General features: G+C 42.1%; 1 protein-coding gene across 2 annotated transcripts in view; it reads left to right on the forward strand.

Moving 5' to 3' along the window:
- Nucleotides 1-18,766, forward strand: part of EMP1 (epithelial membrane protein 1) — a 45,847-nt gene that overhangs the window by 18,855 nt on the left and 8,226 nt on the right. For both annotated transcript variants that reach the window (XM_020787945.3, XM_073000194.2), the window contains exon 2: nt 15,013-15,131. In XM_020787945.3, the coding sequence (XP_020643604.1) occupies nt 15,054-15,131 (78 nt within the window). In that variant the 5' untranslated portion in view covers nt 15,013-15,053. The remainder of the gene's footprint in view (nt 1-15,012; nt 15,132-18,766) is intronic.

Here is an 18,766-nt window from a genome sequence, read left to right on the forward strand (position 1 = left end):
GGCCTGGGCTGGAGCAATTCCTGGGCAGATTGAAGGGTTCCTTTAAGGGGAATTGCTCCTTTTAAAGCAACCCTTCTCAGTGCAATCACACACACACACCTTTGCAGCCATCTGATCACACCTGTAGTCTTCAGCCAGTAGTTGAAGACATCTTTCATGGCATGGTTAGAAATGTTGTTCCCAGCCTGCTACTTCCTACAAATCAAGTCCTCCTTAAAGTGGGAACATCCCCCCATTTCTTCTTTATATATCGGGAATAAAGCCTTAGGGTACAATCTGACAGGGAAAGAGGTCACATACGAGATTCCTTGTGGCGTGGTCTGGTGTGAGCAGATTACTAATGAGCAACAGTGTTCCAGCTTGACCGTGATCTGTGCCCAAGCTGGACCTTTAACAACAGAACTACTCTTTTGGGGTGCTGGGCTGGAGCGATTCCTGGATGGACAGAAGGGTCACTTTAAAGGACATTGCTCCTGCCCTTCTGACCTTTTCCAGTATGATCAGGTGTGATCCTTTCTCACTGTTGGATCGCATTCTGATTTTAGTGTTGGGATATAAATGGGAAAAGACAAGCTAGTGAGTCAATATTTTTATATTGTAGCTTCCGCTGAATTATTTGCAAGGTTGTCTCCAGTACAGAACTCCTGAAGGTGGTTGAAAAGCGGGCAGCCCTAAGTGGTGCCCTATATGGCACATTTCTGATGAATCCAGGTGAATGTTTCTTGCCCTCTTTTTTTAAACAGCTGTTTATATTGTGGCATACAATGTGTTTTCCCTGCCTAAATATTTTTACTACTCTGCTTGGACAAAAAACAAGCCCAACCCCAGTTATGAAAACATGTATGTTTTCATTCCCATAGCCAACTCAGAGGTGGGATGTGTAAACACTTGTATTAAGACCGTAGCCAAATGTCACATTGCTTGTTTCTATATGAGTGAGCAATTGTGTGCATTTTTCAGTTCTAATTTGAACAACCAGTGTGTTTTCCCTATAGCTATTCTATTATCATGAAAACTGAAGAAAAGGAATTGGATGAAGCAGTGGGGGAGATCTTTACTCTGGGTGCTCCAGATGTTACATTTCTCTGCTTTGCTTATACTGTTGCAGTAACAATTACATCAGTTCTGTAAGGCAGGGCAACCTTTTGGTGTTGTAATGGTGGTGATGGTAAAGAATATTGGAGCTGGGAGCAAGTGGTCTACCAGAGACCATACAGGTGACTTCAGGGCTGGGGAAAAAAATTGAAATCCATGACTTCGACTTTAAATAAACATGCTGCTCTCTCTTCTGAATTGACCCTGTCCTTTGCTTACTTTTGTTATACACACACAACCCGGGTCATCCACCCTTTTTACTAAAGTGATGAAGCTGGAACAACAGGTGGCTCTTCAGACTATTACCCTCAATGACATGCTGTAGGCAATCTTTCCATCAGGCAAAGACTAAATGGGTCTAAAGAGACTGTTGCAGCCAGCAGCCTGGTTACTTCCCTTGAACCCTGAGCCAAGTTCCTTGCTGCTAGAGAAGAGAGCTATCTGTGCCTCATTCCTTGCTATGTGCCCCTAACCTAGGCTGCTGCCCTTGGCTGGGTCACTGGTCTTGCAGGTAGATCCACCTCCCAGTTTAACTGCCCTTTGGACATAGAATTGGGAGTGTACCCCTTTGTCCTTCACTAAAGGCAGCAAAATGGGCTGTCCTAACATCATATTGCCCTGAACCCAAACATGGAAATGACACTTTTTTGGACTGCAGCTTCTACAATCCCCAGCCAGCTATGCTCGGTTACAGAGACATGTGACCACTTTGTGACAGCCAGATCATTTTGAAGTCACTGATTTCCTAAGCTTTTCCTGTAAATGAGTCAGAGGAAGAACAGAATAGTTGTCCAAATTCATATTACGATATCTACTCCTGAATTGACAATAGTTCACTACTGTCATACTTTAATTTCTTGTTAAAGTACCAGTCATATGGGAAATGCTGATCCCATAGTTACATCCCATGTCAACATTTGTACCCACAGTCAATGTACGTGGGATATAAGGTATGAGTTTCTGAGTTTTTCTGAACTGATTTGGAGCCCAGCTACATGATGCCAGATTTTCAGTGGCTTTTGGAGATGTACCAAAGATGCCGAGTCCTCTTCTGAAAATTATACATAGGTGTGAGTGGTGCCCATGTGCACATACACTTCAGACACAACAGAATTCAAGTACAAATAGAGATCCTTGAAAATACCTGTGTGCATATACTAGTCTGGAGGTCTTTGTCAGGAGGTCAAATTGACACAATTCAACCAGGACAGTCACATATTTGGTGGGTCTATGATTCAGAATGGCATTGGCCTGTCTCTCTCAGGAATTAAAAAACTGGGATGCAGAACAATTGTCCCTCTGGATGTATTGACCTACATACCTGCCAGTCAACATGGTCAGTGGGTAAAGAACTACAGGAGGCGAAGCCTAAAACAACTGGTAGGCCAATCTCTTGCCACAAAAGGATATGATTATACAACACATTTTTAAAAAGGGTGGGGTATTGTGTTCCCTAATAACATATATGTTGCTATGTTCAGAATCTGTGAGACACACAGTTCAGCCTTGAAAGTTTGCCGTAGAGTGCGACACCCACAGGTTTATTTGTCCTCACACACCCAAATGTTTTCCAGTTTACTGTAGGTTTTCTGGAATTATCTTGAAAAAGGATAAAATTCTCATTTATTGATTTCTTTTCGATTGCACCTTTCCTCCAATGAGCTCAAGGTGATGTTACTCTCAAACATTCCTCTGAGGTAAGTTAGGCTGAGAAGACATAATTAGCCCAAGTCAGTTTTGTGACCAAGCAGGGATTTGAATCCAGAGTCCTGAACCCTGTTCATACACTCTGGCCTTTATACAACATGAGCTCTTTTTTAAACAAGAGCAGTAACATAGGAATTCTCCAGGAACCTTTGCTAAATAGTGCAGGTGGTGTGAGGAAACACATATAAACCCAACACTTTCCTGATGTGCAATGGTGTTGCATGAGACAGACTCTCTCTCTCTCTTTCTGTATGTGTGTGGGTGTGTGTATGTGTATGTGTGTGTGTGATATATTAGCCTAGCTGCGGAAAGAACTCTGTGAGGCTTCCATTCATTGCAGCTCCCCTTCCTCTGTTCCTTCTTGCTCCCCCTTCCCCCTTCCCTGCACGTCTGGAACAGAAGTAGCCAGGGGCAAAGGGCGACACTCTCTTTCCCTCCAGTGGTTGCTTTAGGCTGCCTTCCAGGCCTCACAACAGCTGCCTGTCTCCACCCCTCCCTCCTCTACTGCCAAGAGAGCTTTGGAGTTTCTACCGAATCTCTCTCTCACGTGGCTTCGCTAGCACTCCAGGGCTGCTGTTTCTGTCTTTCTGAGCAAGCACCAGCCACTTGGCTCTTGCCTTGGCAACAGAGAATCACCCATTCCCCAAATGAATCATAGCCTTGAAGCTGGGAAACCAAGAGCGCAGCTCATGTTTTCCGTTCCTGCCCTCACCGCAAGCTAGAGCAAAGCTGCTCCCTCCAGTGTGCTTTTCCCAGCAGCCATTTCTTTCTGTCAGACAGGGCTTGCTCAGTAAGCGGGGGGGGGGGGGGTTCCACTGGGATCCTGTTCCATCTCTTCATCGGTTTCCCTTCATCAAGGAAACCCCTCCTAAAAACCAGCTGACACATGTTAAGTTGGCTTCATGGCGCATCTCATTCTGGTTTGCTTCAGACCCCTGCCAACGTTTGCATACTCCTGGGCACTGAATATAACCTGCTGTAGGCTGTTGTATGTACATGCAGGGTACATATTTGGATCTTTCTAATTCCTGCTCATAAATCAAAAAGTCCTAAAGCTCCCAGGAGACCTTGCTGCTGAAAGACTCAGTAGGCGAGCCCAGTCCAAGCATCAAAGACAGAACCTGTGGGCAACCTACAGTAGCACATCTGTGGCATGGTGGGGAGCAGAGCAACGGGAAGAATAAATGGATGAGAGACCCCTGTCGTGCATTCTCAATTGGCTTCGGTTTTGTATCATCATACCCTTGTAACCAACTCTTTGGGAGAAATGACAGGTCCCTTAAAGTCTGACCATTGTTGTATCCCTTCTAATGAGTCAGTAAATGGTGACATCCTCTTATTAGATCATCCTAAAATACTCACTGCCATGTATCTCAAACTGGACTCTCAGTAAAACTGAGTCACATCCTATGCAAACAAGGAAGAGCAGAATATACATAATGTCACTCTCCCATCATATAGGAAGCTACCTAATACTAGCCTTCCCAAATTTTCAGCCCTTCTGGTATGTTAGGGCTCTAATTCCTGTCATAACTAGCTGGCACAGCTACTGGTGGAAGTTGTGGAGGAAGGCTACTCTTGGTCCTAAAGTGTAGTACTGTTTACTCTGACTGGTAGGGCCTCAGGGTCTGAAGCAAAAAAAATGTGCCCTCCCCATCTCCTGACCTTTCTAACTGGAGATGCCATGGATATAACCTAGAACCTTCTGCATGCAAAGCAGTTCCCCTGCCACTGAACTACAGATGCTCCTTTTCCTTCATACCAGGAAACTATGCTCATGCCTGGATATTCTTCCTTTCTCCTGGAACAAAACAGGAAAGAACCTCTCAGGGTTGAGTTATTGGAACCTGCTGTTGGACCAAGGGAACCCATACTTAAAATGCTGTTTCTTCAGGACCTGGTGAGAAGAATGAAGAGACAAGGACGTGTTCTCAGCCTTTTTTACTTCCTCTTTGCAGCAGATGGTTGGCAGTGTGGGCTTAAATGATCCAAGAATCCCAATGAAACTGTTCAGATCTTGAGATGAATGGCATAGTTTACTGAGGGTGGCATCCGGTACTCGGTGTGCTACAAATCTTACCATATATTTGTGCTGGCTTTTGATTCATCACTTTAATTTCCAAATGCCTTCATCTTTGATTTAAGTCATCCTATGCTCTATTACTCATTCTTTTGAATAGGAGCTAGCTTTTCTCTGCTGGTTGTAAAATTTGTGAGGGAGGCCCAGACACTATCTATTAGCAAGAGAAGACTACTCTCTACATGAAGCTCTTGGCTATACATTCTCCACTGTGTGTGCTTGTTATCTCTTTTCTCTACCCAAGGTGAAAATTTCCAGTCCACCCAGTCCCTAATGGATGATTTCTCTATCATCTCTCTCTCTCTTTCACTATCCCTACACTCTCCCCCAATCCTTTCTCTTCCTGTTTCTTCCCACTAGCCTCTTCTTTCTCTTTCTATCCTTCCACTTCCTCTTCCATCTGTCTGTCATACTCTGTCACCAGCCTCTTTCCCTCTCTGCTAACCTTTTTCTTCGTGCATACATTTCAAGAGTAGGAGAACACAAAGAAGTTGGCTGAAGGATGGCAGCTGAGACAGGGCAAATCCTAAGCAAAAATGATATTGCTGGCAACAGCTGAATAGTGGAGTCCATTGCCTCAGATGGCCTAAATATGAGCAAAGATGTACTTCTGTATCATTAGGAGGCCTGAAAATCTATTTCTTCCAGTTTTGCCTATTCCTTTTAAGTTTTGCACATGCACTGCTTATAGTAAAGATTAATCATCACTGACAATGCAATAGAAGTTTATATATCCCAGCAATTCCATAAATTATAAGACAAGGGTGTGGAATCATTTTGAGACAGGTTTTTGATGAAGGGTTTTTGAAAAGGTGTTGAATGCCCTCTGTTGAGGATGCTCTTGGTGTGAATGTCCTACATTAGCAAGAGTTGGAAAAGATGAACCTTGATGCCCTCTCCACGCAATCCTTCCGTGGGCTGGATGACATCCGTGGTGGAGCTACACTTCTAATGTTATCCCATCTCCCTCTGGCATTTCAGCTGCAGAATCTGGCTTCACTATGCATTGGTTTTCCCCAGTGAAGCAAAGTCTTGGCACATTAAAGTACACTAGGGGACCAGCCAGAGGGGTTTTGTGGCAACTTGCACTTTGGCCAAGAGCCAAGTTTGCTGTGTGGGTGCTTTCTTCAGCTGGAGTAAGCCTGGGCACAACAAAGGCAGATTTGCAGCCAAGATGCTGGTTGAAGGAATATTCTTCCAGTGAGTGCCACAATCATGTTTTGCTTGGGCTTTTCCCCTTTGGAGATATCAGTGTGACAGCTTCGTTCCCCTCTTCCCTTCCCCCTTCCCTTTGTGGGGAGGGGAGAGAGGAGGGAAGCAACTGAGTTGTGGTCTTGAGGCCAAGCTCACTTGCTCTCTTGTGTCTTTTTCTTTGTGGCTTGGACCAAGGGACTCACCCATGGATGTGTGGCCCAGAGGGGATGGACTTGTAGGACACATATGGCCAATGCAACTGTTGACCAGCTGTAGGGAGGTGTTTAGAATTCTGCTTGCCCAGGGTTTGACTGAAGGACTTGAAAGTATGTTTTAAGCCTCTAGGATCCCGTTTTGCCTTCATACTTACATATAGGAAACATTAGGGTGCACTGATTATATCTAACAGCTGTTTCTTCTGCAGCATCTGCACATTATAATTATGTCTGAGAATCCTAATCTATGTACAATTCATGAGTCTCAACCATTTCCCAAGGGAAGGTTACTGGAATGTTCATAGTACCACATGTACTTTCTCTTCCCTTCCCTTCCTTTCCACACCCACACCCAACTCACAGTTCCTTGCACACCTCATCACCATTCCAAGCAGATGTCTGTAGCACTCACTCACTCACCTTCCCTTGCACCTGAGCAGAGAAGTCAGTGATCCCACTAGTAAACAATTGTAAACCATCACCACCACCCAAAAACCCACATACAGAATGTCATTTTTTCTTCTCAGTATCTGCAGGTAGCAGCAGCAACATCCTATGTGAGGACAAAGCCCTCAGTTCAGTGGTTTGATGCAAAGCTTTTCATGCAGAAGGCTTTAGATTCAATTCCTGGCTTCTCTAGTTAAAAGTTTTAATGCAAAAAATGCTTGCCTGAAACCTTCAAGAGCAGCTCATGGAGTAGATGACACTGTGCTAGTGGGAAATCAGAGTGTGGAAATAATGAGTTACAAATAATTTGTTGCTAGTCATTAAATTATTTTTCTATAAGGAAGATATAGTTAAGATACATCAGCTCAAATCTTTTTGCTTAACATAGCACAATTCGTAACATGCAGTCAATTCCTAGCTGGCAGAAACAAGAGCCCTAGTCATGATTCTCTGGAGCACAGATTGCACATGTTCAAGGACTGCAGTGAGAGTCTTTATTTGCTGTCTAGGAAAAGAACTGAATGTTACAAACTGTGTTACGCTGAACAACAGAATTTCAGTCTGAATCTCAGCAAGGTCCTATCACTCTTTCCACAGTGTAACTGTAAAGTTTTCGTTAGTTTTTTTGTTACAGGGTGTGACCTTAGTAAATGGTGGAGGAGAAATATCATGTGGTTGATGTGTTGGCTTGGGCTGTGCCTTGTGCTCTGCTGTGGATGTTGAAGCAAAGGTGAGGTTTCTGGGAGAAGAGTGGCTGGATAGTTCAATGGTTTAGGCACCTGACTGCAGAGCCAGAGGTTAGGAATTTGATTCCCCATTATGCCTCCTCAGAGAAAAGCCAGCCTGTATGGCCTTGGGCATGCTGCATAGGATGACCCCAAAAGAAGTGAATGGTAAAGCACTTCTGAGTACTTTCTACCTGGAAAACCCTGATAAGAATCACCATATGTCAGAATTAAGTTGATAGCACATTATTATTATTAATTATTCTTATTATTCTTATCATCATCATCATCATCAAACATTCATAAATAGTCTTATCTTCAAGGCCCTGATACATCCAGACACCCTGTCCAAACAAACAAACAAGCAAAAAGTCTCAACCAACTTAAAATCCCCTGTGGTATTTTTCACTCTTGCATGAATGCTGAAGGACCAGGGCTTCTTTCTTTTTGAGCAAAAACACTAGCAAACAAGAACACTTTTTTGGTACCAAAAAGTTATATTTTCTGGATTCCCCCTTCCCCAAACTTGTATGCTATGAAAATTATAAGATGGGTTTTTTTGTGCAAAATAGAAGGTCTTTTTGCATGAAATACAAAGCTTTTTGTGCAAAATACAAGGTGTTTTATGCCAAATACACAAAAATGCACAAAATTTTTATACTCTCACCTATCAAGGAGAAAACATGATATTTGTCATTCTCACCTTAAAAAATGACCATTTACATTTCTAGTGTTCTGTGCCACAGTCCAGTGGCTTGTAATATATGAAATCTGTAGGTAACTCACAAGGCGATTTGAGCAACTTTTGAGAAATATTGGATTTCTGACATTAAAAATGTAACTGTAAGAGTCACTAACTATTTTTACTCTTTGGGACTAGAATTATAACTAACTGCAAACAAGCAAAACTCTGTCAGTCGCAGCAGCTATTTGAAGCTAATCAACAAGGAGCCACTTGCAGCAACTTAACATGATTTGACTTGCACTGAAGTAAAATCCCTTCTAAAAAAAATTTATAAAGTCTGGGTCAAGTAGCAAGACCCCACAATGAGCAGCTTCCTTCTTCTCAGTGAGTAAGAACATGTAAGTAAAGATTTGGCTAAACCTTTGAGCCTCTACATTTCTTTCCTAAATGCCTTCTCCTGCTAGATTTCCTTGGTGCAAATATTCTCCTCCCATCTCTAAGCTAGAAGGCTGTCCTCTCTAGGCTGACATCTGGCAGAACAGCAACAAGGTCAATTCTGCAGGTGAAATTGTGACAGGGCCTCACCTTTGTTGCATTCCAGACCTGTGGCACAGACTCTGATCTTCATCTCACCAGAGAGTACAGAGTATCTTTTTGTTATTTTCTGCTCAAGGGTGTGGAGAATGTTTGCATCTTGCAGTTGGGTGAGGCTACAGAAAAACAGCAGAGACACAGGTCACATGCAATGGCTCTATACTTTTCAGATCTCTGTCTCACTGCAGGTGGAGTTAAGCCCTTACTAGACAGTAATTACCAGAATTTATCTCCCTTTATTTTTCATCACCCCAACACCAAAGAAACACCCAGAATCTACCTTTCTGTAAGCCCCGATTCCCCCTTTTTCTTTTTGGCTTTGATATTATGCCAAAGAAAGATGCAATACCTCTCATTCAGATGACTATGATAAAGTGGAGAGGTAGGAAAAATATAAAGAGGGGCACACAGATGTTTGTGCATACAGACACACACAAGGATCCATACAACAGCGAACACTGCTTGTTTAGATAAGTTACTTGTTTTAACTACAACTCTCACAGTCTCCCAGCATGACCGTGGGCAAGGTTATATTCTCCTAAAGCAGTGGTTCTGAACCATGGGGCCCCAGATATTCTTGGACAAAAACTCCCAGAAGTTTTCACCACTATCTGTGCTGGTCAGGATTTCTGGGGGTTCTAGGTTGGGAATCACTGTCCTAAGGTAACATTTCCTAGATCTGGTTTAGAGGTAATCTGGTTTTTAACAGATAACGTGTTCTGATCTGAAGGGATGAATTTTGAATCAGGCCTGACTGGTCTGCATCAGCAGTCTATGACTGTAATATACCCTACTATAAGAAAGAAACTGCAATAGGCAGGTGGTCCTAAGAATGGGATGGAATTGGGCATTTCATGGGCTGAAAGATTAATATCAATCTCATGGCAAGTCCTTCTCCTGTGTCAGTGAACAAAATCTTGTGCCTAATGCAGAGGTTTTGTTTGGAGGGAATAAAAGGGTGAGGAAATTGATCCAAGCAATGTAGAATCAATAAGGGAGGGGTACAGTACTGAAAGGTATGGTTAGTGTGCTTTAGGAGGTGCTTTGTGGCTTTAAGGAGGTACACCAGAGAGAAGGAGCACTGCCAAAGGGTGACCAAAGAAGTCATTTCTCTCTCCTATTCCTGTTATTCTGAGCATTCTTGCTGGTTATTTCTTGATCCTGGTATAAGATAAGTGGCCAGGCAACAGTAATGGTTGACAGACCCAGGAAGAATAGGAAAAGTTGTGTCATCTTGTTCCAGAAAAGACCTAATAATTTTTAAAAGCTACACACAGGGCTGCAATTAGTTGAAACAGAGGGAGTGGGGAAGGTAGAATAAATGAATAACACATGTGCCTCTGCAAGGCCCCATGTTTAAGATTTACATAACACACATCATTAAAGGAAAGTTGAGTGGCATTATATATTTATTACTACCAGACCTCTATTTCTAATTTTTCATTGCATTTTCCCTGATCATTATCACACTGGTTGCTGGACACTATCCTTTAATATAGTAGTCTTACTATCATCATCATCATTGAATTTTCATTACAGTTGTAAATTTACTAATCTTGTTATTAACTTTGATTGGTCCACATAGAAAGAATTAGATCAAGAGCAGGAAGAAATGTAGATCAGCACCTGTTTGCCAATATCTGGGTGATTTGCAGGGACTGCCTTATCTCAGACCATGGCACTGATCTATCTAGTTCTATGTTGTTTGGCTCACCAGGGTTTCAGACAGGAATCCTATACAGCTTTAGCTGCAGACAGTAAGGATTAACTTGGGAATGTAGACATGCAACACATTTGGTTTTCCTGGCAAAATATTCTTCTCTTTTCTATGTACATTATATTTTGCCATTTATTATAGATCGAATGATCATCTTTTCTTCCAATTCACTACCAATACCTGATCTTAGATTAGGTATGTAAATCTTAGCTTGTGTTGTCCTTGAAGGCAAAGGTAACAAATTGCATCATCTTTCTCCTCACCTTCAAGAAAGTGAGATATTTTATGATGGTATCAACAATTTTCACTCCTCCTTGAGATGAAGAAGTGAAAATTGATGGAAGAAACATCAGTCACCTAAGATATGCAGAAATTACTGGCAGAAATCAGGAATGACTTGAAATAGCATTCAGTAGAAGTGAATGAAGGAAGTGCCAAAGCAGGACTGCAGCTAAACAACAAAAAAAAGCAAGAATCATGACTATAAAACAACTACACGACTTTATCTTGACAATGAAGAAATTGAAATAGTGAAAGATCTTGTATATCTTAGTTCACTCATCAATTCGAATGAAGATTGGAGCCAGGAAATCAGAAGAAGACTGAGCCTTGAAAGAGCTGAAATGGAGAAATTAGAAAAAATCGTCAAGTGTACGGGTGAATTATCTTGGTCCTGAAGACCAGGACCAAGGTAATTCATACTCTTGTGGTCTCAGTCATTATATATGGATGTGAAAGCTGGACAGGAAAGAAAGATAACGGGGAAAAATTGATTCCATTGAAATGTGGTGCTGGAGGAGAGGTTTGCAAATCCCCTGGATTGCCAGAAAGATGAACAAGTGGGTCCTGGAGCAAATCAAGGCTGAACTATCTTTGAAGGTAAAAATGATGAAACTGAAGCTGTTCTACTTTGGGTACATCATGAGAAGGCAGGATGCTCAGGAAAAGACAATGACATTGGGAAAAGTTGAAGGCAGCAGGAAAAGAGGAAGACTAAATATGAGGTGGGTTGACTGCCTCAAGGAACCCAGGTGTGAGTTTACAGAAGCTGAGCAAGGCTGTTGAGGGTAGGACATTTTGGAGATCGCTCGTTCATAGAGTCACCATAATTCAGATGTGACTTGATGGCATATAACAACATCAACTAGACAGATTTGCACAAGTTGTTTAACTTATTCAAGTTATGCAAAACCATGAGAGCTGTTGCATTATTTTGTGTCTCTTTCAAAATCTGAAATACCTAAATGGTACTTTGCATCTTTTTAAACAATCCTTCTGTGATTGCTATTTGTTACTGTGGGTTTGCTTTTCTCCTTAAAGGGAAAGGGCATGAGTTTGCTATATTGAAGACACTGCAAAACCTTGGGTGCAGGGGAAGAACATGAGAGTCTTGCTCTCATGCTGGAGGCGAAGAATCTTTTGAGGCTTGGTTATTCTTTGTCCAGGTGCCTTGTTATATTGAGACAGTGTGGGTGAGTGCCTTAGCAAGTATTCTTTCCATTCCTATCTCAGGTGCAAGGAGCAAAGAGAAGGCACAGGCAGGCACACCCTTAGTTACAGAGGAATTCTGAAAAGGGAGCAGAGCTTCATTACAGCAGCTTGCATGACTAAGATGCCAAGATTTTTCCACTATCCAACCAAAGTAGTCAGCATGACGGAGAAATCCCACAGTTAATCAGAACTTGTGGCACAGACAGGAAAGAATGGGGAAATGAATCAACTTAATTACAGATAAATAGTGGTTTTCTTTAGCAATGTACTGAGGGAAGCCTATAGTATCGAAAAGGACAGAATGGTGCCCATGTTTCAAAGCATGGCTTGTCCTTGTTCAAGAGCTGTAACAGCAAGAGCATTGATCCATCCTCTCCAGGAACAGGCTTCCTTAAATGTCACTGCATGTGACCTGGCAATAATCTAAGACTCAGTCCATGGGAAGGCTTGCCCATGACTCTGGTTACTATAGTGTGGTTTATACATAAGAGAATCAAATCGTAAAGCTTGTCCCTAGAATTTACTCATTCAGGCTGCCAAAGAGGAAGTGCATACTTTTGAATGCCCACAAACTCACATAGAAAGGAAACTACCATAATAATATGTTGGTGGCCACCTACCCTACAGTGCTTCATGGCTCCGGAGTGCCATCAGAAGGGAGGAATGGAGATCACTTCCGAGTATACCTGGAAAACCCTCGAAAGGCTTGCCATAAGTCAGAATTGACTTGAGAGCAGACAGTTTCAGTTTTGTGATTAGTCTTCAGAGTTGAGCATGGGAGTCTTTGAAGTCTTATTTCTTAAACATAAAAGACAGTTTCAGTCATGTGTCCCCAGCACTGACATGCTTCCAGTTCTAAGTCTGGCTATAATGTTAATACATGTTTCTTCCCTGTACTAAAATGGACTGTCTCAATCACCTTTCTCCAACATTGATGGGCTTTCAGCTGTAATGCCAAGTGGGGTTTCCCCTCAGATGTGTATTGTGTGCCGTCAAGTCAATTCTGACTTATGGTGGCCCTTCCCAGGGTTTTCAACGTAGGGAATAACCTGGTAGCTTACCATTCCTTTCTTCTGAAGGCATCCTGGGACTGTGCAGCTTGCCCAAAAGCCACACAAGCTGACCGTGCTTATAGGAGGCACAGTGGAGAATCTCCTAACCTCTGACTTTGCAGCCAGCTCCATAAGCCACTGAGCTATTCAGCCAGCATTTTATTTATTTATTTATTTATTTATTTATTTATTTATTTATTTATTTATTTATTTATTTATTTATTTATTTATTTATTGGACTTATATACCGCCCCATAGCGCTACAAGCACTCTCCGGGCAGTTTACAATTTTTAATTATACAGGCTACACATTGCCCCCCCCCAGCAAGCTGGGTACTCATTTTACCGACCTCGGAAGGATGGAAGGCTGAGTCAACCTTGAGCCGGCTACCTGGGATTTGAACCCCAGGTCGTGAGCACAGTTTTAGCTGCAGTACAGCGTTTTAACCACTGCGCCACGAGGCCCATTTTAACTTCACCGGGCATTTGCTTTAGTGGGTTGTTAATATTTCACCTGTATGGTCTATTTTTACTTACCTTGCCTGTCCCTGATGATGTCTTTGCTATCTTTAAATATAGATGTGGTGATTTTAACTCCTGCAAACCACTCTGTGATAAACAGTATTCACCTGATGGGCAGGTCCACTACACTTGTAAGTCCAGAGGAGCTGGTGTTTAGAGTCATCCAGCAGTCACAGTCATTCTCTGCTGGATAAGATTCTACTCCTCTTGATAATTCAGGTTCACTGCATGAGGTTCAGCCCTGGACTTGAATACCCAGCTTTTGATAGTAGACAGGAACAATTTTGCGTCTATTAACTTTAATAAAATGCAGTAGGACCCCTGTATCTGCAGGATCAGCATTGGAGATTTAATTTATCCACAGTCTAAAAATATTTAAAGAAAAAAATCTAGAAAGAAACTATTTTTGCATGGATGGAACCACAGATAGTGCTATGAATAATTATTTGTGATGATCACATGACATGGTCTCTGGTGCGCTCTAGTGACCAGGTCCGGTAATAGATGTGAAAATAATAGTTTTCTTGTTTTTTTCCTTTTACCATATATATAGTGTTCATTATTATCTGAGGTTTTCAGTATCTACAGGGCACTTAGAGCCAATCCCCAGCAGATATGGGGGTCCTACTGTATTCATAAATCAGCTTTTGGTCCTATGGACTATCTACCTGGGTCATGAGCTACAGAATTCTTCCACAGAGTAAAGCAAATGGAAATGAAATGTCCCTTCTTCACTGACATGTCCTATTGCCCAAAACAAGATATAAAACATTAATGTGTGGTGTAATGGTTAGTATGCTACACTAGAAATGAGGGGGGAGTTTTAAATACATATTCACCAGGAGGCTCACCCTTATAGGGCTGTTGTTAAAACAAAATATAGAGGGAGTAAAAACATCATGTACTTTTTTTGATCTCTTTAACATGTGTGTGTGTGTGTGGGGGGGAATGTTCATGTGTATGTCATCGTTGTCTTCCCTGAAACCTATCAGTGGCTGCATTGCAGTGCTGGGTGGGGCAGGGCCTAAGTGGCTGGAGTTTGTGAAAGAAGCTGGCATTGAAACTGTGCCAAGATCCCTTTGAAATTAGGCCAAGGTGCAAGTATGGCTTTCAGGCCACAGGTCTCCCCGGTACACTGTAGGGGAAGGGTGGGACAAAAAAGAATAAATGTAATCTCTCTCTTTCTCTCTCTTTTGTAAAATTATAAAACTAAAACCTCAGAGGTTATAAACTTATTCAACTTGTTTTTCTAAACACACCCATGACTTTTCCACAAGTCTGCTTTTGATTTCCTGAAAAACGTGTTGTGGGAGTCTGCAGTACCTTATGAATATCTTAGAGTGATTAAACTACAGATTTTCTGGGATCTGTTGTGTCATTGGCATGAGTTTAACACTAGTGACTTTAGCACATGTGGTCAGCTATTCTTATACCATATTCCTAAAAGTAAGATTTTTTTTTAATGTTTTGTGTGTTTCTCCCTAACAGACTTCTCTGCATTCGAGGCATCCCTGTGCTGAGGAGGCAAGATGCTGGTGCTACTGGCGGGGATTTTTGTCATCCACATTGCCACTGTGATTATGCTCTTTGTCTCCACCATTGCTAATGTAAGTAGCAAGAGTTTTCCTATGTTACTATTTCTGGGCATTGTCTCAGGATGGGCAGCTTTTCTTCACTTGACTTTGTAAGAGTTACTCCACTGGGGGTTGCACATTGGTAGACCGGAAGCTAGCGATGGAAACGACAAAAACAACCCTACGCAAGCTGATTCCTTTTGTCTCTCTTCCCGGCACACTTCTGCCCTCCCCCACCAAAATTACTTTTTTTAAATAAATTAATCGAATATTCAGAATGATGATTACTCCACCCACAAAAGTAATTTGTTGCACTTTGCATTGTGAGTATGTTGCACTTTCCCTTGCCAGCAAGGCAGACACACACATGGAGAAATACTATCTGGTTTTCAGGAGTGACCAGTTCTAGTATTGCACTTAAAAATACAAATAAAAATACACAAGACAACAAAACTATGCCTCCCTTGTCAGGTATGATTGATAAGAGCACAGCATTAAATTTGAAAAAGTGCTGTCAACAGGCTTTTAAAGTAATGAGAAAACACTACTTGTTATACCAGAAACATTGCTATGTTGCTTTTGAGATATAAAAACTAACTAGTTATATGCAATGATGATAAATGTAACCATGGACTTCCAAACTCTGCTATGTTTTCTGCCATCCCCTCTTCTCCTGCCATCTTGTTTTTCTGAACTGACTGTTTCTGGAGAGCATTTGAAATTTTTAAAAAAGCTAAGAACGTCCACAACACTTTTCAGGTTTGATTATGTAGCTTTGGTGTTCCTACTTGCTTTGCATGTTGGGTGGTTGTTGAAACCCATCAGAAAAGTCACACCCTGAGAACTGGAATGTTCCCTGTTTATTAACTGAAACAAAGCAGCAATTCAAGGCAGCCTAAAGGTGCGAAATGGTGATGGTTCTACTCTCCAGTTTGGAGTAGAAAGCAGCCGGGCACGCCCCTCTCCGAAACCAGTCAAGTGAGTGGAATTAGCACGCAATCATTTTGCATTCTTCTACCCTAGCAAAGGGAGGACAGTCTGCTATATAATTATAAGGTTGATCCCTGGAATCATAAAACATTCTTCCAAAGTCTGGGTGAAGCCAAGTACAACACAAAGACGGAGCATTATTTAATGTTGGTATTATAAATCAAGGCTGACTCCTCCCTAAGCCAGGCAGAACCCCACCCTTATGCAGACCTCTGTGACGGTAGTAGTATGTTTGTTTCAAGAGAACAGCAATATCCCAGAGCCAAAGAAGTGGGTGTTTTTTACTGAACCAGCTCAAATGGCTCTATCAAACAAAGATAAACAAACCTGTTAACCTTCAAGCTACTCCAAAGAGCTGGGTTTACTGGGTGGCGGTGCATGTCCAGTTTCGCTGAATGCTAACGTTTCTATGCTGTGTGACGGCTGACGAACCCAGAAGGAATTTCTGAAAGAATACAATTTTCCCAGTGTCTCAGGATTGAATTGGGGAATGCAGATGAATCATATTTAACTAAAACAAAAGGAAAAACAAAGAAAGAAAAAGACAAAAGTTCATGGAAGCTCACATTAAAAGGTAGCAGTTAGTCTTTAAGGTGCCACAGTGTTTTGGCCATTTTTATTCTTTGACTGATATAGTAGTGCAGACTAACACAGCTACCTCTTCTAAAACTCATATTTGGCTGTGATTCATGAGATCTGGGTTCCTCCCTATAAGATTTATACACCAGTTCCTTTCACTGTCTTTCAAACTAAATGCAGAAAGAGTACCTCCAAGATGTTGCTAATGTTTTTGGTCAGTCCCCTGAGTGCCTCCCTTCTTCTCCCTCAACTACTTCTGGAATCTTCTCATGACTGTCTCCCTTTCTCTCCCCTCCCCCCATTTCTGTCCTTAACTGATTCCAACCTCTTCTTCTCTCCAGTCATTCCTTAAGAACAGCCACACTATTACTGTATTTTAACCGTTCCAGAGGCTCCTCCTCTTCCAGCTCCCTTCTTAGCATGTCATGACTGTACTGCCCCCTAGTGGACAATCTCATACCCACCGAAAATACTGACCTCCACCTAGCAGCTCTTTCAGAGGGACCAACAAGCCGCCCCCACAAGTCCTCCATCAAACTCTGGAAAACGGAACAACCAAATTCATCAGAAATTTCATTACAGAATAGGATGTCCCATCTCTCTTTTTAAAACAAGAGCATGACCTAATTTAACTGGAACTTTTTTAGATGCTTTAGTTTATTGATTAGTCCTGCCTGCATTCAATGTGACACAAACAGTCCTATAAGTAAGTCATAAATCTTCCATTTGATTCTGTTGCCCGTCAGCGTTGATTGATCTGTGTGGTGATTAAAAGAAATAAATAGGAAAGTTCGGATGCCTCCGTGGGTGTCTTCCAGCTACATCCAGCCACAGATGTTTTTAAGATTAAGGTCTTGTTGTGTCACAACTGGGAATTGCATTCAAATCCGGTGCAACAGATTGTAAAATAACATTCTCAGCAGGTCTGCTACCTGTATGTAGTCAAGGCATATAAGACTTAAAAGGAGTTTTCAAGCAAAGCTTCTCTGGCTGCCAGTTTCTTTGGATGCTCGGCAGCATGTGGTCCAACTGCAAAAGGGAGATGAAAAGCTGAGCATTTCCGGGAAGCCTCTTGGCAGAAAGCCACAGCAGCATCAAACAACGTCTCCTGGAAGAGCATTCTCCAAATGTATTGGACTGCAATTTCCATAACCCTGAGCCAGCATGGATGATGGCACAGGTAAAGTTGTATACCGATTCATCTGGAGGGCTTGGGGTTAGGGAAAGTGAGCATAAAGAACAGTGGGTTTCATGTGCCTGAAACCCCAGAGTGAGAAGGGCCATTTTGTGCACACTCATGTGTGCGCACATAGGTGCACAGTCCACACATTCTTACACATATGGTGGTCCACCAGACTGCACATTCTTTGCCACAGGCTGAAAGGCAGACTCGAAATATGAATAGCACCCTGGTTTTTTTAAAGTACAGACATCAGTCGTAGCAACCGATAATGGTCAGGACTGCAGTGGTCAGAATGTGAGGATTCGAGTCAGATATCATCATGATAGCTAGGATATTTTGAAAGATGTCGTTCAAAGAACAAGTTTTCCCATCTCTGGTTTGTCTTTCAGAGAAGGGTTCTATGCCTCAGGAGCAAACCTCTCACTATAACACTGAGTCCGGTTTGGCCCCAATGGTAGCTATTCAGCAGAAAGCTACTTACCAAGCAATCAGCTGCAAAAACAAAACAAAACAACAAACAACAAACAAACAAAAAACCCCTAATAATAGATGATGCATCATTGGTGGAAGGCACCCCACTCCCTACTGGAGAATTGCTTTCAGAGTTCCTATGTAATCCAGAAAAATTGCTGATCTAGACTCTAGGCCACAGCATAACTGATCTGTCAAGCTTCCTTCCAGATCTATAATGGTAGAACGCAAACCTGCCCCTCACTCTGCCAATTCCTTTATTTCACAATTTTGCTGCCTAATGGCTTAGTCCTGTTTTTCTAAAAATTTATGTTGACAAGATGAGTAAGAAGTTCTGTAAGGCATGACAACAAAAAACAAAGATTGTCTCAACCTGCTGTTTCCAATGAGGGTGGCGAATTGCGGCTTTTGGGGGCTGTGATATCCCCAGGCAACTACCTTTCCC

The sequence above is a fragment of the Pogona vitticeps genome, chromosome 5 (genome assembly GCF_051106095.1).
Source record: "Pogona vitticeps strain Pit_001003342236 chromosome 5, PviZW2.1, whole genome shotgun sequence".
Classification (NCBI taxonomy): domain Eukaryota; kingdom Metazoa; phylum Chordata; class Lepidosauria; order Squamata; family Agamidae; genus Pogona; species Pogona vitticeps.